The sequence below is a fragment of the Hydra vulgaris genome, chromosome 07, assembly GCF_038396675.1.
Source record: "Hydra vulgaris chromosome 07, alternate assembly HydraT2T_AEP".
In the NCBI taxonomy this organism is placed as follows: Eukaryota; Metazoa; Cnidaria; class Hydrozoa; order Anthoathecata; family Hydridae; genus Hydra; species Hydra vulgaris.
In genome coordinates, this window is record NC_088926.1 from 7,825,080 (window position 1) to 7,852,832 (window position 27,753).

General features: G+C 30.5%; 2 protein-coding genes across 2 annotated transcripts; one reads left to right on the forward strand and one right to left on the reverse strand.

The window, feature by feature from the left end:
* Window positions 1-9,223: 9,223 nt before the first annotated feature.
* Window positions 9,224-10,318, reverse strand: LOC136082541 (zinc finger protein 618-like). Its single transcript, XM_065801951.1, has one exon. The coding sequence runs from the start codon at window positions 10,316-10,318 to the stop codon at window positions 9,224-9,226; it is 1,095 nt and encodes a 364-aa protein (XP_065658023.1).
* A 5,467-nt stretch (window positions 10,319-15,785) lies between these two features.
* LOC136082272 (uncharacterized) lies at window positions 15,786-18,503 on the forward strand. Its single transcript, XM_065800946.1, has 2 exons — window positions 15,786-16,068; window positions 16,170-18,503. Exon 2 carries the CDS (start codon window positions 16,553-16,555, stop codon window positions 18,422-18,424), a length of 1,872 nt encoding a protein of 623 aa, XP_065657018.1. The 5' UTR covers window positions 15,786-16,068; window positions 16,170-16,552; the 3' UTR covers window positions 18,425-18,503.
* Window positions 18,504-27,753: the final 9,250 nt, after the last annotated feature.

Sequence of the window (27,753 nt, forward strand, 5' to 3'; positions counted from 1 at the left end):
TTTGAACCAAATATCGAAAATATCTGATCTTGCAAAGGTTTTCGTACCTGGTTTCTTGGATTACCAATTAACCGGTCTTAAACAAACAACATTTAAAAAATTAAAAGCTCCATTCCACGTGTTTGGAAAACAATAATTAAAAAGGAAGGTCAATCTTATTGACTACAAAAAATCAAACTTCACCCTAAGAAACTTTATACACCCCCTAAAACCGGTTTTGATTACCGACAATAATAACAACAAAGCAAACGAAATAAAATATAAAGCCATTCATTTTGCGCTACCCACAAACTCCATCTTAAAACGCAGAGGTCATGCACCTGATGACCTTTGTCGCCAGTGTATGAAAGACAGAGAAACTCTATCTCACATGATATATAGCTACGAAAAAGTACAACCTTTAATTAAATACACAATATATTTGCTAAATAAAATTTATCTTAGTAGTAAACCTTTTAAAAACACTTTTAAATTTTATCTTTTTGGTTTTGTTGAAAACGCGCCAAAATTTTATATTGGTAATTTATTGCTTGAAAAGCTTTTATATTATTGTCTATTCTATGCAAATGAGAGCTTATCGTGAGAGAAGTATGAGCGCAAGAATAAGCCTTCTAAGAGCATATATATCTAAAATTAAAAAATACTTCAGATCGAACACGACATTGGTAAAGAAAACAACCAATTAAACTCTTTTTTAAATGAAACTAAAGAAATAAGAGATATAAACGGAAACATAATACCAGAAAACAAATTAAACCAATTTTTGAATTAAATCAAAAAACCCTATACTTTTTGAAAGAGCCAAACTTTTTATTTCTTTTTTCGCCTTTTCTTTATACTTTTTTCTTAATTTTCTAAACTCGCTTATTCTTGATGCGCTCCGTTTTTCTCGACTCGAAAAGCATAGAAAAAACTTTGTAAATATTTCTATGTAATTCTTGTCAAGTAGTTCACCAGGCAATTAGCTGGCAGACTACTAAAATATTAACACAATACCATCAGCGCAGACGCACACTTTAAAAATTGCTTAAAACAAAGGAAAACTTATTTTCCGCTCACAAATTGAACACAATAATACTCAGTCGTATACGGTACTATTATTTTAACCAAAACTATTTTTAGAAAAAAGTATAACTTAATACCTTTAATTAGTAAGTTCATTTCAATTATTATAAAAATCTGACTACACTCTCTCAATTTAAAAACATAATACACTCATTTTAGATGAACTAATTATAATGAGAAATTAAATATCATTTTTAACAAATTAAATCGATAATTATTTTTTAAATTTGTCACAAAATGACCAAAAAGCAAATTAAATCACGTAATAATTTGATTTAAGGAATATTTCTAATGGCATTTCCTTATAGCATAAGGAAGTTCGTATTGGCATTTCCTAATGACATAAGGATATGCAGCATATACATATAAAAAAAATTAGTTTAGGAAACAAAACCAAGTTTTACTTAATCGTTTTATAAGTATCTAATCTAATATCACTCACCAATTCGCAAGAGTAAGATCTATCATGAGGATACCATAAAGTCTAGTTCAAGAAAAAAAAAAGCGACATGAAGAAGAAATATTGCAATCACAGCAGTTGTAATTACAACCTTATTTATATCAATGTTCGTCTGCATCTAAATCTGGAGAAACATTTTCAATGAGAACAAGATCTGTAAATCCTACAAAAACGACGAAATCTACTATGGAGACATAGTGCATCGTTTACATCATTATGGGCAAAGTCTTTGAATAATACTTCAGCTTCCAGTATTTCTATTCCTCCTATTCAGTAAGACCCGAGATTAAGGTTTCAGGGTTATAGTCTTGTGGCAAAATTATCTGAAGACTCGTGTAATTTGATAAACAAAATGCAAAATTTTGGTCAAGAAAAATTTTTCCGAAAAAGAAGTTTATTGTACATTTAATTCAACGGGTAATTAAATTACTTTTTCTTACATTTAAAATAATATTAAGAACAATGTAGCGCATGATTTTTACATATTTGAGGAGTATACTTCAAATCTTCATTTCATTTTATCTGATACTCGAATAAATAAATCACAAGATGATATCGAGTGCATATTGTTTAATCAAAAGTTTACAGCTTGTAATGGTCGAACATCCAACATTAAGAAGCATTTACAAAGAAAACATTGCGACATTTTGGGTAAGTGGTTTGACTCATATTCCACACAAAACAAATCAAATAAAAAGCGAAACGTGCAAGATGCCAATACTGTGAAAGCTATCAAGTTCTTTATTACATTGAACTGCTCAAGTAATGCATTTAATAATCCCTTTTTGAGGAAAATAGTCAAAGTTCCACTTCCTTGTGCAAAATGTTTTAGAGAAAACTTGATAACGGAAACGAAGGCAAAATTATCAAACATAATTAACGATGCCCTGGTTGTCACTTTATTTAGTGATATATGGATATCTTCTGAAATGTTGGACTTTATTGCGGTTGGTGCAACATTAACGAACAGTGATTTAAAAAAAGAAATCACCATTATTAGTATGGAACAGATAACGGGACGTCACAATGCAGAAAGTATTAAATTAAGAGTTGAAAAGATTATCAATACCTTTACCTTCAATAAATCAAAAATAAATGGTGATTTATTTTTTAATTTTATATCTTTAATTGTTGTAAACACAATGAACTTATTATTTCCTTAAGTTATATTTATTTAAAAGCTATTACATGTGATGAAGGGAGCTCATTCATCAGACTGTTTAAGCAATTATTTAGAAAGTCTCAAGAAGAAAGAGTTGAAGAGACGAAAGGTGGCGATAGTGCATATGAAGATGATCCATTGCTGAACCAAGAGGTTTCCCTTTATATTGAAGAAGCAAATAATGAGCAGCTAAAAATAGGTGAAGATGAAGTCTTAAATATTGAAATTCAAATCTCTCATGAACTTCTTGAAGTGCTTTTAGCTGAATCAAGGAAGCTTACTTTTACAAATGTTATTCAGTTAGCCAAAACAGTTGAGGAAGTAAACATCACTTATGACTTTAACGAAGATAATGAATACAAACTTCATAGTGCTGAGCTAATTAAAGATCTTGAAATCGAATTGGGAACATCGAAACTACCGCGGTTTTCCTGCGCAGCTCAGAAAGCAAACATAGCTGTACGAATCGCTATTAGGAAACAAAAATATATGTGTCGTTTACTTGCAATTCTTTCAAAGTACGTAAGAAGCACAAATCAATCTATAAATAGCGTTCAATACCATATAAAAGATAAAGCTAAATTACAAACAAGTTGTGATGGAATTCGTTGGTCAGCTGCTTTCCTAATATTACGAAGATTTCAAAGTACCTATAAAATATATGCATTCGATACGAAATCGATTGCTGATGTTTTCCCTGCATTGACTATTATAGTTTTAAAATGGAAATGGAAAAGAATTTACTAACTTGTTAAATTCTTATTTTAAATTAAAGTTTCAGTACGAGCTTAACTTAGGAATTTATCAAGTAGCATCACTGTTCAATACCTCAAAGCTTAAATTGTGGTTTTTAGACCTAATTGTCAATTTATTGTTAAAGACATTTAGTTATTAGGTTATACTATTTAATTAAGACAAAAAACGTTTTAAAATTTATTTTAAAAAATAGTTCTTCAAAACCTAATTTATAGATTTAACTACTTTTTATATATTAATTTATTTCCTGAAATTTTTTACCCTACATAATATTTATCAAAGTTCAGAATCGTAACCAGGATTTGAGCTCACACAAACGAACGAACGATTAAGTTCAAATGATCAGCAAACTGATTCGCTCAACGGATTTATGCTAGATGATAACTATTGCCCAGAAGCTCGGCAGTCTAATTTACAACTTTATTTACTTGAAATCGGAAAAGAAAAACTTTACTTTTTTAAGCAAATCCAAGAGCTTTCTCTTCGACTTGTAATATCTGCGTATCCTTCTTATGATTTTTGGTTCGAAAATTCTAAAATCCCAATGTTATGAAAGCTATTTGTTATCTTACTAAATATTCCATAGTCAGCAACTTTTATAGAGAGATATTTTAGTACTTCTGATTTTGTATGTGAAAAGAGACGAGGCAACATAAATGCTAATCTGATTATCAGTCGCTCATTGTTAAAAGTAAACTTAAAACTTCTTGTTTTATATGATTTAAAATCTAAGTTTTCTATGTTTAAGTTCTATGTTTAAGTTCTTAATGTTCTAAGTTTAAATGATTTTACAGACGACAATGACTCAGATAGTGAAATCTAAACTTATAATATAAAGATAATATATTTTTTGAACCTGAAAAGCACAAAAATAAAATGAATATATAATGGAATAATTTCAATAACAACAACAATTTTAATAATAACACAACGGTTTAAATAAAAAATTATACTATATCTTTGAATTAAAAAATAAAAAGTAACTACTTAATAAATTGCGTCTTCTTGAAAAGATATATTTTTAAAAATAAGTAAGCCGCGTTTGTGTCAAATTCGCAAACGCATTTATACGCGTAAGTTGCGTTTAAGTTATGTTTATAAACGCATTTTATATGCGTAAGTTGCGTATTAAATGCGTGCGTAAACGCGGTTATTTGCGTAAATTGCGTTTACTTTTACGTAAGTAAACGCAATAAATTGCGTCAAATGCGGTTGAGTTTGCGTATGAGTTTTTATTTTGGAACCCAAACGAAAAACGCAGTGGTTTTTTTTTTTGCGTTATAATGTATGATTAGTAGAGACCGCCGATTCGTTACTGTTTATCGGATTGTCGGATTGTGAACCAAACTATCTATGCTGAACGGTTCAAATTACTTACGGATTGATTTGACCCGAAAGTAATGTAGCGGAAAAAAATTCGTTAAAATTTTTTCAGATTATTTTTTCGGACTGCAATCCGATTGCTCGCGGATCGGATTGCAATTCGAAAATTTTTTTCGAATTGGAATCCGAACCGATATTATTTTTACGGATTTATACGGATTCAGAAAAAAGAATGCTTTTGAAATAAGATTCATTTTTATTTATTTACAATATTCAAATATACAATGAAACGAAATGATTTTCATGTTAAGAAATAAAAAAAAGTCAAAATCACACTGAAAATGAATCATTTTTAATTATTTGCATTTTAAAAAATACTATTTATGTGATATTTAGGATTGAAATAAAAGAAAGTTTTTTTAGTTTTTATTAATTGTATATTAAACAATTGTCAAAGTTTATCTGCTCTTTATAACCTCTTTGTAGAATAATCAACTATGAACCCCTTTCTATCTCTTTTCTACTTAAAATTATTTTTCTAATTTTCGTAGTATATTTCGTATACTTTTTACTAAATAAATTTTCAATAAAAAGTATTTAGTTTTTATAGCAGAGTCTTATAATAATATTATTATCATTATATTAGGCTGTACAAAATATTAGTTAGTAATAATCCCTAATTTAAATTAAATAAAAATTATATGAATTCAATATAAGAAAAGTTTGTTTTATAAAATTACAAAAACTTGGTTCATTTAAAAAAAAATCAACTTGCTTGTTTTTGCGTAAGTTTTTGCGTTAGTTCAGCGCAAACTCATGCGCAACCCTAACTTTACGGTTAATTTAACTTTACGGTTACTTTACGGCAACCCTAACTTAACGGAAATGCTGCAAAACATTGGTGAATACCAAATTGTAACATGAACTTACGATTTCCGTAACCTTTGTTGAGCTGCGCAAAATTTACGGAAGTTTTGTGAATACGCACCCTGAATACGGATTACTCTTCGGATTAAAAATTCGAAAACACGGATCAAAATCCATTTTCGGTTTACGGACTTTTTATTAAAATATGTCTCAATTTTTCAGAAATATTGAGGGAGTATTATTAAAAATATTAAGCAAATATTATTTCCTTAATATTTGCCTTAATAAAACGTGATGCATGCAAACAGTTTCCGAAAAGAACTAATTATTAAGTTTTTGATGCATGCAAACTGTTTCCGAAAAAAAACTAATTATTTAAAAGTTATTTGAAAATGTTCCTTAATATTTGTCTTAACAATAAATGATATTTTAGAGGCATGCATAATGTTTTCAACAAAAGAACTATTTGCCTTAATTGTTGAAATGAACGTAAAAATTTTTCAAACTAGTTTTTATCTCTATTTCTATTTTTATTTCTATTTCTATTTAAGTAGAAGAAATATAACAATATAAATTTTATCGGACCAATCCACTAATTGAAGCAATCCGCAAAGCGAAATAATTCGCCATAGAATTTGATCCACACAAAAAAAAAAAAAAACCCGCAAAAACTGAGTTTGAAAAATTCTTTACTTTTAAATCAAAATAGTATAATAATGGCTTACCGTAATAAATGTAAGTAAAGTAGACTTGTTGATCTTTTAAACGAATTGTTGTAGGTTAAAATTTCCGAATAGGAGTGATTGAAAATAAAAAAGAAATCCACTATTTATAGGACGCGCACAATAAAAATGTATCTTATTTGGACCACACCATTTGATGGTGACGCGAACGGAACGCGATTCATATAATTCGCTGAGCGAATTAAAGCTAAATTGATTCGTAAAAGTTTTTGGATTAATAATCCGAACATCAAAAAAAATCCGCAAAATAAAAATCCTCTAGCAGTTCGAAAAAATTTTTTGATTTAATAATCCAAACAGCAAAAAGAATCCGAAAAAAAAAAAATTCGCAAATAGTTCGTAAATTATTTTTCGGATTATGGTTTGTAAATTATTTAACGATCGGACTGTTTTAATCCGCAAAATAAGTCGGTCTGACTTTTTGCGGAATTTACGAACCGAATCGGCGGTGCCTAATGATTAGCATTAAAAGAAATCATCACTCTAGTATTATTTACTTTAAGAAATTTTTTTTTGGATTGTTTAGATTTAAGTTAATACAACAACTACAATGCATTGTACATTTAACGATTTGTAGGAAAGGTCTATTGCTTCATTTTTGACATATGTAGAGTTAACTTATAGTTTAACTTTAATAGGTATGCCAATTATACGATAGTCTTTGTTTGGTACACGTTTTAAAACAAGTTTCAAGGGATTAGTTAAAACACAGTGGGAAAAATAACCACAAAAATGAAAAAGCTCTGAGAAAGATTTAGTCAGTGAAGGGTTAATCCCTTCTTAGAGAAAGACTGCTTGACACCGACGAACCACTATATGTGCTTAGTTAAACTGATTCATTTTCACTTCGTAAGAAAATGTAATGTAAACAAAACGATCAAACCTTTACAATCTCTACAAAAAGTATACACATAAAAAGTATACACATATAGTTTTTACATGAAACTGTTCGCTTAAATTGGACAAGAAATCCTCAGAAGTTGTGGTCAGCAAACGCAAAAGATTAAACTAACAGAACTTGCTAAATTTTCCTTATTACTTGCCGGCGGCAGTACACTTAGTGAATGGCTATTTTTGAAAGTATGTATAATTTATGAGGAATTCGCAATCATTTGCATTCATCAAATGATGAAAGTAATTTTATTATAACCTACCACCTTAGATTTTAAGTATCAAATATGCTAATTTTTTTTTTAATTAAAGGTTTAAAAAAACAGCTTTATGTTATCTGTTTTTATGTATTTTTTTCGTTACAATCTGGTCTTCGGTATTTAGCCGAATAGTTTGCAATATTAGGCCGAATACTAAAAGGTAAAAAAAGACCCGAATAGAATAAAAATTAAATCAGATAAACTTAAAAATAATTGCGCAGTCTATAAAAGCTATTTGAAAAAGAAGTTTGGAAAATAATGAAAAAATTATTTGTATTACAAGTTTACAAGTAAACAAATCCCAAGCAAAACCACTCTGCCGAACAACAAAAATTAAAAATAAATTGAGTTTTAAGTACATTCTAGTTAAAATTAGGCCAGATGAGATAAATAAAAACAAAATTGACTTTTTTGATTTTATTATTGTCTCTATTGTTCAAAAGGCAATGGTTTTATATCGTACCAATTAAAACTAACCTTTTTTATTTAAGAACATTTGTTTTACAAAAATAGAAAAATTGTTTTTAAGATTGAAACAAAGTGCTAAGGGCCCTGAATGAGGAAAAAGAGAAGTTTGAGAAGGGCCAATCCCATTTAAGAATACTTTTTCACTTTTACTTGTTTTTTTCTCCCTATTTTTAGTTTAGAAGTTTAGATTTGCAAAGTTTTTATATTTCATTAGCCAGTACAGCAACCCCAGTACAGCAACACCCCGAATCAACCCCCAGAATCTAATAAAAAATATAAATCTCTTGTATCTTTTTTTCAATTTATTTAAATAAGTTGAACAAAATTTAAAACAATAATAAAAATAAAATATATTTATAATACAAATATCGGACATATATTAATTAAACTTAACTAACTTTTCTTTCGTTAATGATGATTACAGAAGAGAGGAGTCTTCCACCATATTTTTTGTTAACAACTTGTCTTTTGAACCTGTTTCATTGTGGTTTGAATGTGGAATGAATTGGTTCTACGAACTGTTTAGCAAAGTTAGATAAGCCACAATTGTGGTATTCAACAAAAGGTTGCACATGGCACAATAGTATATGTACTTTCTAACTTATTGAAAGTTTTTCCCCAAGAATATTTGCAATTTCTTAAGCAGATAAAAATTTTATGATTTAGTATGACCGTTGATCTCCAAGTTAAAGCGTTCTACCAAAACAATATTTTTTACTACTTTAAAAACTTTTAAACATTAAACAATTGGAACAAGATGAAGAAATTTAGATAAAAGGACTCTTTTTAATTCATCAATACACTAGAGTATCTGAATTGAATTGATCCCGTCCTAACCTCTACCTTGATACTACAGATGGGAATCGAACCCTTTTTTTAAAGTTCGGGTCCGGTTCGGTTATATCTAATGTTTGAGTTCGGTTCAGTTCGGTCTTAAGCACAGTTCGGGTTCGGTTCGGTTCGGTATCAACACAACTGTTTTTTTATTAGTTACAAAGCTTTACATCCACAATGATAAAACACAAATAAACTAAAGTAATATTAAGTAGTTAAAGCATTGCAAATAACTTGAATAATAATAATTTGCAATGCTTTTATACTGCAACTTCATAAGTTCAAAAAACAATGCAGTTGCTAATAGCTGCAGTTAAAGTGCACAAAACATTAAAGCAGTAACTTTCTGAACACAGATAACGGTAGCTTAACTAGCCTACTGTCAGTCTAGTAATCAGGGCTGCATGTTGTATTTGAGAAATATCAGCATTTCCAATGTTTCTGGGTTTAGGCGAGCCCTGCGCTCACTCATCGTCACCCCACACACTGAGAACACTCTTTCACTGGCAGTACTTGTAGCAGGAATAGCCAACAACTTTCTACCAATCAATGCCATCGTCGGAAGCTTATGTTCACGGTCAATGTCTTTCCAGAATTGCAATGCATCACACGCTGTCACGGGCAGTGCCAAGTATTTGTCAAGTTCATGTCTTGTGTCATTACTGTCGGCGTTAGACAATGGAGTGGCAACTGTTTTTAAGTCTGCCAGCAAATCATGCGATTCAAGATCAGCTTTATTCTTCTTTGCAGGAGGCAGCTGATCTGAATGACTGCATTCACTAAAACTGTCTATATCTGTATTGCCTGAGTCCTTTCGTATCACCTGATTTGGTGAAGAAGAAATAATTTTGTCCACCATACTACGCATTTCTGAATAAACAAAATTGCGATCGTCTGTGTTGACAAAAGACAAGTATTTGTAAGAAGGAACAATAAGTGTTGATAGCTTGTGCAAAGGATGAATAACATATTTTTCATTCAAACTGGACAAAAAAACTGCCTTCAAATCACGCATACTGTCGCTGTCTGAACCATTGATCTTACAGACTGATCGAAGATAAAAATGCATTGGCCATACATCAGGGGACGTCGGCACATTGTCATGTGACAATTGTACAGTAGCCTTGTGAAAGAGATGCAAAAATTCTACGACGTCATGCAACAATTTTTCATTAACGTTGTTGAGTAGCTCAAGTTTGTCAAACTGCTTTGAATCAGCAAGAATTGACTTGACATGATCTAACTGGCATGACAGTGATTGCAAAAGAAAAAATTGACTGTTCCAACGAGTCGCAACATCCTGTTTGAGAGTGTGATTTAGTTCCTGGTTTTTCCCACTATGTTTAAAGTAGCCCACCATTTCCTTTGAAGTCTTGATCATTTCATGAACTAAATTAGCACCAGGGGATTTCAAAGCTTTTTCAACAGCTAAATTAAGATCATGACCTGCACAACTAAGTCTAACATCGTTGCGATAAGCCGACTTCATATTACTCCCATTATCAGTCACAAATACCAAATTGTCACTTTTTATAGTCTGAGGGAAAAGTTTTTTAAGTATTTCAGTTGTCTTTGCTTTTACGGCAATGCCAGTCTTAGACTCACTAAACTCAAACAATCCAACACACTTACTTATAAGGCAATAACTGCTGTTAAGGTAATGTGCTGTAAAAGTTTGATAAGAGTATTTTAGAATGTCATCGGTCCAGTCATCATTTGTTATTGCGATATGAGTAACCCCAGCAAGTTCGTCTTTCAGCTTTCGAACACATTCGTTGTAGAACTTTGGTAGTAGTGTCTTAGACAGCGTTGTTCGATCACACATAATATCCTCAAGTTTCACTGATCCATACTTCGATCCAATATCAATCATTGTTTGAGCAAAGTGACGGAACCCATCATCCTGAACACACGAGAATGGCTGAATGTCTTTTGCAATCATGTAAAGGGCTGCACGTTGAGCATATTCACAAATGTGTTTAGGAACCTGTAAAGTATAAAGCAATAAACAATAGACATTAAACACATAGCAATACATAATGGCCTTTTTTTTTGTACTACAAAAAACATTGTATTTCTAAAATATTGCTAACAACTTGTAACAAATATATTTTGCTATCAATGGTAGCAAGTGAAAAGTTAAAACAGTAAATAGGAAAAAGCAAGATCCGCAAACTATATTTATTAACCTCTGTCTTTTTAGGTAAAAAGCTTGTCATTTTTAATTGTCCAGGTTCTGAACTGATCTTATTGATGTGTGATGTATTATGTCTTTGTAAAGTTGTAGTATGACCAATTGGCACTGACAACCATAATCCACACTGCTTACAAACGGCAAACTCCTTGACAACCTGTTGATCATAACATGATTACTCACAGTTATACAAAAATCAAATAAAGTGTATTATAACTAAGGTCAATTGACTCTATTTAGCATTTGATATTCAATTAATTATCAAACCTGAATGCTGCTCAGTTTGGCATTGTGTGCAATATGCAATGCCTGAGAAATGCAGGTGATTATTGATTTATTGAAATATTTATAAAACTAAATAATTTTATATGCAGTAAGTATAGCTACAAACCTCATCCCCAACTTCAACGCAACGAAAGCGTGTCCAGCATTCACTCTTTGTCCATGATGCAGGTACTAAGCGAGCCGCTCCGTCTGTTATCAATTTCTCCAACACTTTTTTAGTCCATTTACGAGTTAATTTACTGTTACTCATTATTACTACAATATTATGTAATTATTGCAATCATTAATTACTAAGATATGAATAAAAACTCAGAACATTAACAACACCTCAATATTGCAAATGTTTAGAAACAACATTTCCATTTTGGTTGGTAATGTTATGAATTGTAGACTTATCGCGAGGTTAGAATTATTTTGTTCTATTTCCCATTTTAAACGTTGGGAGAAAATTTTTCATTTTTTTCTAAAAGTAAAAATTACTTAAAATTTTAGCTAGTTTTTAAAGAAATAATAACTTATGCTTTAAATAATTTTGATTTAAACAAATTATTTAGAAGAAATTTAAAAGTTAAAATATATTTTTAAAGTAATTATTAATTACTAAAATTACTAACTCATTTTCTTCCAACACTTAATATGAGAGATAGAACAAAATAATTCTAATCTCGTGGTATGTTATACATTAGGTAATGAATTATGTTATGTATGTTACACATTAGGTAATATAGCATGTTATGTATTGTAGTGATGTGCGAATTGCAAAATTTTCACTTTTTCAAGCCTCTATTTAGCTTGGTTAGGGCAAGAACAGTTGGTTTGATTCGGTTCGTTCACAACAGTTTTAAAGTTCGGGTTCGGTTCGGTTCGGTTTAGTAACAACTAAAGTTCGGGTTCGGTTCGGTTCTGTCGTAGATAAGGTTCTAGTTCGGTTCGTTCGGTTCGGGTTCGGTTCGTTTCCCATCTCTACTTGATACCCTCTTTATAGAACACCACTATTTTTCAAAAATCCAGGCCAAAGATCCATCAATAAAATAGATGTGTCATCTATGTGTCATCAATAAAATAGTTTTTGTGCTAATGTTCTTATTGCATCTATTCATAGCGATGCCAACAAACGATGATTTTGTTTAATTGGTAAATCGTAGCTGGTGATTTTTTAAATAGCAGTTGCTGAGTAGTTCTTTAAATTTACTTAAAACACGCTATAATACGAAACGTTTAAAGAGTTTGTATTTACTTAACACTTAGTATCATTTTTTTTTTAATTTTGTGAAGGTTTTATTCTCCTAATGTTTAAACTATAAATCAACTCCAAACTGCATACATTGCACTGTGCCCTTTCTGCTTAAGAAATTAATAACTAATTATTCAAAAGTTATTCTACTTTTAAAATGAACTTTTGTTAGGCTAAAATTAACCTTTAGTAAGAAATATAGAAAAAATGTTATTCAAATTTTTATTTAAAATTTTTTAATATTTTCTAAAAACAAAAAAAAAATTAACAATATCTCGCAAACATCTAAAAATAACTTTTAAGTAAGATTTAATATAAAGTGCTACACACAAATAGACATGGATATTTTTGTAAAATATTTGCCCAAATTCTTCTGATTATGATTGGTATGGTTTCGACCGAGAAAGTTTTATGCAACCTCTAGATGGCTTTGTCTTAGAGCATATAGAAAGTTTTATTGCCGCTCAATCCATGTTTTATTGTAACTTTCCTATTCAAATTCGAAATATAAAAGTTGTTTCTTTTAAGTAGCACTTAATTTATTTAGCTGAAAATTTATCTTTTTAAGATCATCTTTTTGTAAAATAATTAAAAGAAGAACGGGGGGGGGGGAGAGAATTGGAAAGGAAAAGGAAAAAATTGTTGCTATCTTGGCCGCAGCATAGAGATTTCATTAATTGCTTGTTAAAAAATACCCCAAAGCACGTGGCTGTTAAAAAGGTTAATTTATTTTATAAAGTTCACATACAAGCTAAAAAAAATTATAAATCTTTGGCTTCTAACTTTTATTATAAAACTAAATGGAAACTTTCCAGCTGACATTTGGTCCTAAAAAGACATCTTTTAAACGTTCATAAGGACCAAATACCGGATCTTTAAGGGAGAGGGGGCGGGAGAGATAATATTTTATGTTTATTTTTTTTTTTATTATTTCTGATATCTTTAGGAGGATTAGTTGATTGAGGGAGGGGGTGGGATGTGAATGGTAAGTGTTGCACATTTTTGTTTAACTGTTGTCCTGTTGTTACTAAATAAACAAATTTCTTGTGCATACAAGTTTTTTTGTCACAAATCAAAATTTGAATTTTTTCTTTTGTTAACAAAAAAATTTCTTCCTCTGCCCTTCCCGTTTAATTAAGAATAGTCCACACTTACTCAAAAAAATTATAGCATTGTTAATCCTCTTAGTGGTAGTGCTAGTATAAGCTATAAATTAGTGAATATCTTTCCATATACAGTCAACCGTTACGACTACAGTTATTCTAAGTTAGTAATGCTAAATTAAAATTATTATTAAAATTGAAGTGTTATTAGTATGGTTATTAGTTTATTAATTTAACTGTTATACGTCGGCATTTCACTATCTGTATAGTATAGGTTGCTTGACAGTGTGAAAAAAGGGTGCGATACGCAAACATCAACTCGAAAAAGAGGTTCCACTGGATCTTTAGCAATGGTACGAAAAAAATACAGTCAACTGGTATTACTACAGTCTACATCTAATCCAAGTAATAAAAAGTTATGATATTTCTGTATTACAAAATTATACGTGACTACATCTAGTAACATGAACTGATTGTGCATGCACAATAATATTTTAATCTAGCAGTACCCAATCTAGTACCCAATCTAGTACCCAATTTAGTACCCAATCTAGTACCCAATCTAGTACCCAATCTAGTACCCAATCTAGTACCCAATCTAGTCATGATTAATTTTGTAATACATAAATAGCTACATGTAAAGATGCCTTTTCAATAATTTATAATTATGATAATATAAATTGTTATAAAAATTATCACAATTATACATTTTTAAATAGGCATACATTGTGTAATAGTTATATTTTGCTACATACCTGCTGAGGTTAAAGCTTTTTTAATGGTTATACTCTTTTTGTAATGCCAAACAAAGCAATAAAGGCTTTGAAGCAGTCTTTCTGTTCAACATAGGTTCCATGACGCAGGACTCGTACACGATAAGAACAGCTAAATTCATTGAATTCAACTTCCATTTAGCTATTCTTCACAACGAATAGGTCTTCTCTTCAACACTTTCTTTGTCGTAATAAGAGAAGAGAGGAATGAGTCTTGTTCGTCTTTTTAAGGGTAAGCATTGAATGCTTTAATAAAAGCTGCTCTGTCTTCTAGATTTGTTTTTTCGAAGCACTGCAAAAATGTGCACTGGCAGTTATTGCCTAATGTATGGTTTGAAAGTTGAGCTTTTTTCTCCTTTTCTTTTTTAGAGCCCAATGATTTTCTTTTCTTCGGCTTGTCCGTACTTGTAGAAAATCAGATGCATCCACCATTTTAACAGGTTTGTCAATAATTTTCTCGATTCTGATCGGTTTAGCGTTGTCATATGTTTAACAGCGAGCAATGTGATTGTTCTTCCAGTGGGCAGATAAACTAGAAAGCTAAATGGGTCATTCCATGCCAAGTGGTGCAAATTTTAATGAGGTCCCTCATGGACCATCTCAGATTTTATTGAAATTTTTTGATTTTGTACATATATATGTTAAAAGCATGTTTTGAAAATTTTAGATCAATATCTAATATGGTTCTTGAGAAAACGCTATTTAAGTAGTGGGCTATTTTGCATAAAATTTCACTCTACAAGAAAAAAGGGTTTTTTCATCATTTTTGACAGCCAATAACTTTTGAACAAGTTAGTTTTATACTTCAATTATCATAAGATAGCAAGTGTGCTGTGGATACTTTGAAAAAAGAAAAAAATATTATTTCTGGCATCTTAACTTTTTCCATAATGGCGGGCTAAAGTTGATTTTTTTGTTTTAAGAATAAGTTTTTTTGTGATTTTAAAGACCTTAATCTTAAAAACTAGTTACAAAGTTAATACAAATCAAATTGCCTGCTGATCTACATGTGGTGGATAAACATTTTTAAAAAAATCAGTTGATTAAAGAGCTGCATTCAAAAGTTATAGGTCTCCAAAATGAGTCAGATCGAGATTTTCGTAAAATTGATCTGTGATGCAAAGCATCTGTTACCTAAGATGGCACTTTTTTTATTTTATAAAATTTTTTATACGCATCAATTAAAGACTGTTAATTAATAAAAACCAAAAAAATTAATGGGCGCTTATTTATAACCCCCAAAAGGTAGTCTCTAAAAGTCAGGTAAATTTTCCATAAAAAATTATTACTTTTTAAAAGTTTAGTTATTGTTTTATTTAATTCTATATTACTAGTATGTCAATCTAAAAAGTACTAATAAAACCAAATAAATTGTTGTATTTTAGAACTAATTAATAATAAGTAATATGTCTGAGCTTTCTACTTGCTGTATTGGTAAAGCATTAAATGAACAGTGCTATCTATCTAATAAAAGTAAACGCTACCAAGAACTGTCTAAACAAAACCAAGAGCTTATTTCTTTGAGAAGCAAAATAAATCCCATAGATTTTATTTGTAGCTATCACGAGAAAGTTTACTTGTCGAGGTATGAGAATGAACATCGCAGGTATTGTTGTAATCCGTTGAACAAGCACGCAAAAAATGTGAAAAGTAAGTTTCAATATTTAATATCTTAATTTAATAAAAATACCTTAATAACACTAAATAAATTAAAAAAAAAATATTTAATAATTATTTCCGTTATTTTTTAGATTCTCTTAGAGTTATCAGTCTTTCATATGCCAAAGATTTTGGTTTAATACCTGGTCAAAAAATTTGCACTAGTTGCAGAAAAGTTCTGAATTGCAAACATAATACAAAAGAAAATGAACTCCAAGGAAAATAAATTTATGTTGACAACCATACATTAAAAGATGATCTTAATTCAAGTATTGCAAGTTTTGGATGCTCACCTCTAAAACTTGTTTCAAAAAAAGATAGAGTTGCATATGGAAAGCGTAAAATTGATAGCGTAAGAGCTCATACACAAAAGGCTGTTGCCAATGTGCTAGGTTTAGAAATAGCTGCACTTTGTGGAATTGAATCACCCTCAAAAAAATGTTTGAAAAAAACAAACACAGATTTAGACAATATTATGACTCAAATTAAGTCAAAATTTGAAATAACATTGTCAAATTCTGAAAAAATCACACTTCTTACACTCACTCCAGACAGTTGGTCAATAGAGAAAACTCAGAAGTTTTTTTTTACTTCAAAAAGATCTGTAGTACAAGCCAGAAAATTAAGTAAAAAAAGTGGAATACTATCAAAACCTTCTCCAAAATCGGGTAGAAAACTAAGCGAAGATGTAATTACAGAGGTTGTTCATTTCTACGAATGCGATGAATATTCAAGGGTTTGTCCAGGAAAAAAAGAGTTTGTTTCAGTTAAAGTAGATAGTAAAAAGCAACATATCCAAAAGCGCCTTCTACTAGTCAATATGAAAGAGCTACATATTGAGTTTAAAAAGAAATATAATTATCTTAAAGTTGGATTTTCAAAATTTTGTGAGCTAAGGCCCAAGTGGTGCATTCCTGTGGGTGGTGCTTCTGGTCTGCATGCAGTTTGTGTTTGCCAGTACCATCAAAATGTAAAGCTCCTTGTACAGAAAATTCCTGGAATTTCTGATTACAAAATCTTATTAAAATTAATGGTTTGTAGCATTGAAAATAGAGATTGTATGCTGCATAGCTGCGATAAATGTCCTGCTAAAAAGGTTTTGTTAGACTACATTGACACTTTGTTTACAGAAAAAGAAATTAGTGAAGTTAACTTTTATCAATGGCAAAAATCAAATTACCAATGTACTTTAGTACCAGCAACTCTACCTTTAGATGAATTTATTGAAATGGTTTATGAACAGTTAGATAGTTTACGAGTGCATCATTTTATATCAAAAAGTCAAGCCACCTACTACCAACATTTGAAAACTAATTTAAAAGAAAATCAAGCTTTGGTTCTTCTTGACTTTGCAGAAAACTATAGTTTTCTAATACAGGATGCAGTGCAAGGTTTTCAATGGAATAACAGCCAAGCAACTGTGCACCCCTTTGTTGCGTATTTTATAAAAGATGGAAAACTTGATAGTCAAAGTTATTGTGTTACATCAGATCATCTGAAACATGGAACAGATGCTGTTCATTGCTTTATCAGTAATGTTATTGATAAACTTAAACAATTACAAACATTTGAACACATTATCTATTTTAGTGATGGAGCTGCATCACAATATAAAAATTACAAAAATCTTATCAACTTATGCTACCATAAACACGATTTTGACATGACTGCAGAGTGGCACTTTTTTGCAACATCGCATGGTAAAAGCCCTTGTGATGGTGTTGGTGGAACAGTGAAACGTCTTGTTGCACGAGCCAGTCTACAATCACTAAACGATCCTATTGACACACCAAGCAAAATGTACAGCTGGTGTGTTCAACACGTCAAAGGAATATCTTTTTTTTTTGTTGACAAAGTTTCAATAGAAACACATACTACAAACTTCAATTTGGAAGAGAGATATCGTTCTTGTTCGACAATACCTGGGACACGAAACCACCACAGTTTTATCCCAATGTCACTTACCTCAATAAAAATAAGAAGAGTCTCATTTGATATTATTTGCACTAATGTGGATTTTTCTACTTGCAGAATTTATATTAATAAAATTTCCAGTTACTCACCAGGAGAATATGTGGCCTGCGTTTACGATGCTCAATGGTATTTAGGAAATATTCTTAGTATTTCAGAAGAGCATCAAGATCTTAATATGAAATTCATGAAAAAGTCTTTATGTAACAAGTTTACGTGGCCATGCAGAGATGATCTTTGTTGGGTACCTCTAATGCATATTTTATGCAAAGTGCAATCTCTTAAAGTCCAGTCAAACAGTGGAAGATTTTATAGTATTGACTTAAAAGAAATCAATGAGATTATTTTATTATTTGAGAAATTTAACTTTTTGTAAATTTTATTATTTTTGTTTATTTTCTTAAAAACATTTTGTTTGTTTTTCATTAAAAAAATTATTGTATTATAAAGAGGGGAGGGGACAGAGGGGAGGGGACTTTATCTATTGGGATTTAAAAGTTCTTTATCTAAAGGGATTAAAAGGCTTTAAGCATTGATATTTTTTAATTGATATTTCATAATAAATAACATATAATTCAATGCATTTATTTATTATGTCAATTTCAAAATTTTATGGAAAATTTACCTGACTTTTAGAGACTACCTTTTGGGGGTTATAAATAAGCGCCCATTAATTTTTTTGGTTTTTATTAATTAACAGTCTTTAATTGATGCGTATAAAAAATTTTATAAAATAAAAAAAGTGCCATCTTAGGTAACAGATGCTTTGCATCACAGATCAATTTTACGAAAATCTCGATCTGACTCATTTTGGAGACCTATAACTTTTGAATGCAGCTCTTTAATCAACTGATTTTTTTAAAAATGTTTATCCACCACATGTAGATCAGCAGGCAATTTGATTTGTATTAACTTTGTAACTAGTTTTTAAGATTAAGGTCTTTAAAATCACAAAAAAACTTATTCTTAAAACAAAAAAATCAACTTTAGCCCGCCATTATGGAAAAAGTTAAGATGCCAGAAATAATATTTTTTTCTTTTTTCAAAGTATCCACAGCACACTTGCTATCTTATGATAATTGAAGTATAAAACTAACTTGTTCAAAAGTTATTGGCTGTTAAAAATGATGAAAAAACCCTTTTTTCTTGTAGAGTGAAATTTTATGCAAAATAGCCCACTACTTAAATAGCGTTTTCTCAAGAACCATATTAGATATTGATCTAAAATTTTCAAAACATACTTTTAACATATATATGTACAAAATCAAAAAATTTCAATAAAATTTGAGATGGTCCATGAGGGACCTCATTAAAATTTGCACCACTTGGTATGGAATGACCCAAATATCTGTGTAATTTGATCGATTTTCTAGTTATATAGTCGGTTATTATATAGTTAAACTGCAGCCGAATATAACAGGGGCATAAATCCAAAATAAGCAAAAATGTAGCTTGATCGTTTTTCCAGTGTGGTCTTCATATATATACACTCCTAGTCGGCGCTTACGGTGACATGTTTTTTTTTGTTCTCGTTTTGTTTTTGTTTTTACTTTTTTTATAATATTTTTATCATATTTATATACTTTTTTTAATTTTTATTTTCTTTTTCTTTTTATTTATATTTTTTATATTGATTTTTGCTATTTTTATTTATTTATTGTATATAATATTTCGTTTTTATTTTCATCAATTTGTAAAAACGATTAATTACAGTAATATAACCATATTTAAACCTTGCCGTAACCCTAACCTTATGTCTGACCTCGATGCTTACCCAAACCAAACCCACAGTCGATGTAGCAGCACTCCGTTGCGAATCAGGCTATTTGATAGTTGATGTATGCAGTTTTCGTTCTCTATAAAATTTGCTTACGGGGACAAAAGAATAACGGGAACACTAAAATGTCCCCGATAATGCTTTAAATCAATTTAAGCTGATGATAATGTTATCATCAGCTAAAGGTGATTTCTTTGCCACGACTCAACATTTGGTGTAACATCCCACGAATTCAGCAGTAAACCCATCAAAATTTATAATTCTTAATATTATTTGATCCATCCTTTTGTGTTGTGAACTGGATAACCTCAGATAAAAATGATATATCATCCAAAATATCATAAGCGCTAAGTCTCGTTAGAAATGTTTGTTTCTTAGACGCATTGCCATTTTAGAGTATTTTTTTTTTTTTGAAAAGTATTTGTACAATGCCGGGCAAGAAAACCAGACGGCACAAGCAACCCGCAAACTTCAAGCTGTCCATATTGGTCCCAAAACTTATCCTTTTTTTAACATTACCATTTCTATGTCTTTGAAAATATTTGAAAGTTCTTTTTAAACTTTTATTTGATTGATGGAATGTTGCATACATTTTAACAAAAAACATTTTGAAATGATTTATTTGCTTAATGTCATTTCTGGAATTATCCAAAGCATTATAATTGATGAAACAGTGCCGAATAATAATATTAAGAAAATCGTTGCGCCTGATTTATATCCGAGCATAGTATTTGCTCCATGGAGTAAAACTCTATAAATTTTTTTTTTTAATATTTCTTAGCCATTCCAAATAAGTTTTATGATTTGAGTAGTTGATTGTTAATTGTTTTTGCATTTTGAGCTATTAACTCTACAAAATCTATAATTAACTTCCGACTCCTAGATGTATTCTATTTTTAATTTGAAGTTTAATTTTTTTTTTCCGTATCAATAAGTGGTCTTTCTTTTTACTAAGTTACACAGTGTTAAATATCTTACATGTTGAATAAACCTCTTTCTTTTTTATTTAGTCGATGATTTAAAAACAGCATTAATTTTTGCAGATTTGTGTATTTTTAAAGACCATTTGATGAACTTTTGAATGAAAGTGTTCTCTCATTTTCTTCCTCAATGTTACCTGAATGACGAATTATGTCTTACCTGATGATTCAATATGACAGTTTTGCCATTCTTTTAAAATATTGAGTATTTCAAGTTATTTATGTTCAATGATTTAGTTCCTGTGCAATAAAAACATCCCATTTTTATCATTAGCAAAAGGCCATCATACTTTATTTTGAATGATGATAGTGCATTTTATTCTAACAATCAGGAAAATTGTTTCAAGGAATATCAAATGATTTTGATTGATTCAAAATATTTTAGGATCTAAACTTTGTGCTGCTTCATTTTTGTTTTATAAATAAAAAAAAATTTAATATTTCGATCACTTGAACTTAGTAATAGCTTAAATAATTAATTAAATTTATTGAACACCTGTGTGATAATATTTACAAAGTAAAAAAAAAAAGAAAACTTTTCCAATGATTTTCACCTTAAAAATATTTCTTCAAGAAATTTTTTTAAAATGTCTCTTTGCTCTTTGGCATTCCAGCACTCTACAGCAAATCTGCGTTGCACAAGAGGTTTGCTTGTTCATTTATTGTCATATATACTCTCAAAGGGTTCATAAAGGTAAGCGTTTTTTCAGGCTGACGCCCAAATGAAGTACTATAAGGACACATAATGACAATGTACTTTGAATTATCTCAATTGACGTTAATATTGATAATCCAGGTGCTTAGAGTTGCATTAAGTTACTCTCTGGTTTATCTCCATATTTTCTTGAAAAGTATTGTGAACTCATGAGCTCATGATGTATAATAACCTCATTTACATCAATAACACTGGGTAATAAACGGTTTCTGAGACATCGATGCTAATGATAACTTGAAAGCAACTTGCCCTAAAGATCTGATACTGGAGCTTCTTGACAAACCATAAAGAGAAGAGAGGCCCTAAATTTGTCATTATTTTAAAACCTAACTTAGAGGGATTACTATCAAACGCATTTGGCATTGTGACAATTGCTTCCGTTGCTGAGGCCGTGTTGCCACCTTAATAGTGTTACGTTGTCTGTAGTCTTGTTGTTGCATCACAGCATGAGACGCTCTGAAGTTGCTTTGAAACTTTTAAAGATATATAGATCTTTCACAGCCCAGTGCATGTTGTAGTATTCCAAATTATAGACCTCTTTGTCGGAGTATTGAACCCTTTACCGATCGATTATAGCTGGGCACAGGCTGTCAATAAATCGAGTTGACGTATCTGTGCCCTTGAAAATAGTAACATTATAGACGAGTTTTACCGAGTCCAGGACAATATTTTGGTTGTCGTATAGTATAGGGAACTAAATTAATGAATTGATTCCACCAGGATTGCAGTTAGGCACAATTTAGCTTTCGCCTCTGATCCCATGCTCTGTCATGACACTCCGAGAGGGAGAGGTGGAGAAAAAAACTATACAAGTTTGATAATGAAGCCATTTTTTTTAGAAATGTGTGTGATACTCGAGCGGATCAACTCTTATAAACTGTTAAAAAAATGAGTGATATTGTACCAATAGAGATTATTGGTGACAAAGTTATGATAAAAATGATGTGAAATGTAATGATTGAAAGATGATGGTGGAGACTCTGATACGCTGAAAAAAAACCCTGAAAGGCGTATCAATAATAACAATAACAACAAATAGGTACCGCTAAGCTTCAAAACGATCAATTTCAATAGTAAACCCTCAAAGTTTCAAGGAATTGTTATCAGATGAGAGTGGTTGCCAGGGAATATTGTAGAAGTAGATAGTCCATATGTCACAGAAAAAAGTTAAAGAGTGGCATGCCATGAATAAAGCAAAGAATAATGCCATGAATAATCAATTGATCAGTTGATTGATGAATCAATGACAATCACAAGCGGAGTCGAAAACCAGTATATTATCAGATTATTAGCAGATTATCAGATCAAGTTAGAGATCTAAAATACATTGTCATATCGACAGTGAGCTTGACAAATAGAAAAGAGATTTTGATTAAGCTAAAGCAGACTTGGCTCAAGCAGAAAAAATCTCCAAATAACTCCTGATAAAAGCAAAAAGGACTGGAGAAATTAGCGTTGCAGCAGCACGTTTCGGCGTTTACTGCAAGAGATGCTGCAAACGCCATTCTAGAGCGTCTTGACGCAAAATTTAATGCGTTGGTGGCACAAAGCAAAGCGAAAAAATCAGAAATAAAAACGGTGAGTTGAATCAAAAAAGCGAAGAGTTTAACCTAAGGCAACAAAAGATTATTGAGAGCTTGAGAATATTTCTTGAAATGCGACCAACCAGGTTCGCAATAGAATTTATAGGATGAGGAATTTAATTTTAGCTGAGAGAATCCAAGCCATATTTTTTTAATATAGTAACTTGTTAAAAAGATGTTTCTTGGTTTAGAATTCATAATTACAGCATTCTCCGTTGGTTTATGGAAAGCCCTGAAGCGTCTCGAATATTTTTGAAGCCTGATGGTGGGAAGACGTCAGACAAGGTTTGTGGCAAACCAGATAAGGAAGACTATGGAAGCGCCGGTGACAAAAAAAAATTAAAAGCAATGGTGACAAAATGCCGACCAAGATAAGAAAGAAAAGGGTGTCCTCAGCCATTTTTTAAACGCACTCAGGAAGCTAGCAGCGAAAGCTGGTCAAATGATCCCTATACTCTGACAGGTGATCTAATGGATACTAAATTTACTTGTGTGTATCGTTACGGTCCATACCAATAATTTATGATTGTTAGCGGTTATAGCCGGCGCTCTAATTATCAGGGTTAATGACAGGTGCAATGAGAAAAATTGAAGAAAATGCAAAAATAAAATAAAAAGTAATACAGGATCCGCAAAAAGGTACTTTTAGCTACGCCAACACAAGTCAAAAAAAGTTTTTCTGTGACAAAAATTATTTTGGCGTAACCAACGAATGTTATAAAAATATTTCGTGATCAAAAAATTGCTGACAAAGAAATAGCCCTAAGAGAAACAATTTGTAAAAGTTTTATTGGAATTTATTGATTCAAATGAATTAGAATTAGTCAACGTAACTAAAGGTTTTGTTCTACAATCACATATAGACATCTCACATTGCCAAACTCTACATTTTAATTGCCAAAATCTACGTTTTAAAATAATGACAAAGTATACATCTATTCTCTTTTACAAATGCATTGTTATTCCTCCTTTCTTATAAAATGTCATTGATCATTTACCACCATAGATTTCAATTGGACTTGAAGGTCAGCTTCATAAAGAAAATGTAAATAATATGTAGATATAAGGCAAGGATTTTTACAATATCTCTGCAGAACATTTAAAACATGCCCAATGTGACGCACTAACACAATGGTTAATAAAATTATTTCACTTTTCAGTTAATCACGGATGGACCCTTACATCAATGTCAACATCAACTATTATACATCTAGTTAAGTCCTACAAAAAATCACTTACCGATCCAAATAATTACCGCGGTTTCAGCTTTATTCCAATGTTTATTAAACTTTTAGAACACCTTATCTTACTCATACGTCCGGAGATAAAAGAAACTCACCAACTTCAATTTGGTTTTAATAATAAGAGTTCAACCCTCTATGCTGAATATGTTGTTATCGAAACAATTAAACATTATAACCGCAACAATTAGCCTATTTATTTATGTTCACTACATGCTGAAAAGGCTTTTGACAGCTGCACTAGTATATTCTTTTTAATAAACTTAATTTTGACAAAAATCTACCTCTCCAAATAGTTAACACTATATCTTCTTTATACCATAGCGGCAGTACAGCTATCTCATACCTAGGTTTCAAATCAGTCTCATTTTATCTTAAGCAAGGAGTGAGACAAGGATCGATTCTGTCACTCTACCTATATAACATATACACTTAAAAACTACTCAAACAATAAAACATGATGATATTGTCTGTACTACTATATATAGAAACTTGACTGGTATTGTAACTTATGGTGATGACATCATTCATTTCAGCTCTACTCTCTCGGGTCTAAAAAAACTTATTACAACATGGAACATGTACAACATTTCAAGCAGCATAAAGCTTAATGCTGTCAAAAGGGAACTTTTACTCTCCAGAAAAAAACAAATAACAAACTGCGCAATACCCCTAGACGACCATCAAATTATACCTCATGAGAAACTTAACCATCTCGGCTTTACTTGGGATACAAAAGAAATCAATTTTTGCTTCACTTAATAGAATGAATATTCACAGAAGGGTATCAAACTTCCAGACAACGAAGCAAACTTTGATTCAATCTGGAATTTTTTTTTTTTTTTTTTTTTGTTCTTTATTACAATATTTATAATACAGATACAAATAACATAAAAAAAGACAAGTTAACAAGCCAAGATATTGTTAAGAAATACAGAATAAAATATAAAAATTCTTTTTTAGAACAGCCCAAAAATTTTTGTTTGATTTAACATTTGAACATTGAAATAGTTTATTATTTTAAGCTTAAATATGCGTAAATATGCTTAAACGTAAATATTATTTTAAGCTTAAATATGACACTTTCATCTTGAAGGTAATCTTGAAGGTGATCCTGAAGGTAATCTTAAAAGTAATCTTGAAGGTAATCTTGAAGGTAATCTTGAACCGTTTTTGCATAATGAGCAGTTACGAGATTCAGCCGAAAAAAAAAATTTTTTTTGAGTGTGTTTGCAAATTTAATGACATTAATATCTTTTTAGGCACCCATTTCATTATCTCCTATATTATCATCACCTACATCAAATTGGTATTAGAGCGAGTCTATTTTATTTTAAAATAATGGCTTTGATATGCCGCAAGATAAGATGGCCATGTATACTAAATCATTTTTTCTTCCTTTTTAGCTTGATATTTGTTTTTCACACTGTGTGGCGTTTAATTGATAATACAATAGAAAATTTTACTTGTTACCGGTTAGTCTAAATAACTATATATTCAAGCAAGTTTAAAAAAAGAATTCCACTAAAACTTATAAAAAAATTCAAAAAAATAAAACTGTAAAAATAATCTGTAATTTTATATTTTTATCTTTATGTTAAAAATATTGGATCAACAATCAAATTTGTTTCACTTTTTTGGAGGACTTTTATTTCTCATTAAAATCAGTTTTATGGGAGCAACAATTAAAATGGCGATTGCTGCAACACCCCAAATAATTGCACCAACAAGCATCATTTTTGGCATTATACCTGCAGAAAATGAGAAGTCTTTCTCGATATCTGGAATGCTAAACACTTTTAAATTCATTAACAAAAACGGTGGCATCATACACAAGTAATAACAACTACACAAGTAATAACAAGTGAAACAAAACATCCGGTTACACAACGAGGTGCCACACAATGACAGTCGTATTTTTCAGGGTCAGTTTATCCTAGATATATATCAGTTTGATATATATCTAGGATATATATATATATATATATATATATATATATATATATATATATATATATATATATATATATATATATATATAGTATATATTATACATGAGCATTCCATAGACTCCCTGCATACTCAACTTAACATACTGACGTTTAGACCTACAGACGTTCGCATAATATGTTCAATATTTCCGTGTTAAACATGTATGAGTGAACACTACTACTACTACTATTACTACTACTACTACTACTACTGGTACTACTTACATAGAAATGTCAACGTTTCTCTGAAAATGAGAGTACTTCAACTAATAATACCCATTGAAATTTATTTTTTCAGGAATATAAAGTTTACGCAATATAAATGAATATTTGAATTGTTTCTATTTCAAAGTATGAATTAACTTTTTTTTAAATAATTAAAAATATATATTTTGTTTCGCGAATAAACATTATGCAAAAAATAAACTATTGTGAAAAATATGCTTAAAAAAAAAAATTTTAAAAGAAATAGAGAAACGTTTGCTTTTTTAAATGGAATTAGATGTTAACCCTTTACTGTTAAAAAGATGGTTGAAATTATTTGTTTTCCGTTTAATTGTGCTTGGTGCTCATTATATTGCAGTTATGGATGCTTTAAGCTCATTAAGTATATACTCAACGTATAAATCACAAAAATCATCAAGTACAAACGCGACAAACGATAAATCAAATAAATCAATTACAGAAGCAGTAATGAAAACATCAGATCCGTCTTTGTATTGCGACATGAAAACAATAATAACTGACGAAGTTTTGGATGCAAAGATGATGAATTTTAACATGAGTTTTTTTTTATTGTTGGGTTTTTACGGTTTTGCCGTCATCAACTTTTTAGTTAAAACATTTGTCAGTTTACGACTTGCTCTTTTTTCAATTGATCAAGAATTAAACCCAATTGGACGTCCTTTGCCTACAACTTGGCATAAAGTACAGAACATGACATTTAACTTAGCTTCGTTTCCATGTGATATGGGAATAATGTCGTGCATTGTTGGCTTGTATGCCGTAAAAAGAGGAAAAGATGGTCTTGGATGTTGGCAATGCTTTAAAGATGAGAATTGTCTCACAGAAAAAGACTTTGAAAAAATAACATTTATGAGCAGTTTAGCATTAAATATTAACTTTTTATTGGTTATCGCAATTGTGTTTTACAAAGGTTTTATATCATATTTTAGACAAACTGACCCTGAAAAATGCGACTGTCATTGTGTGGCACCTCGTTGTGTAACCGGATGTTTTGTTTCACTTGTTATTACTTGTGTAGTTATGATGCCACCGTTTTTGGTAATGAATTTAAAAGTGTTTAGCATTCCAGATATCGAGAAAGACTTCTCATTTTCTGCAGGTATAATGCCAAAAATGATGCTTGTTGGTGCAATTATTTGGGGTGTTGCAGCAATCGCCATTTTAATTGTTGC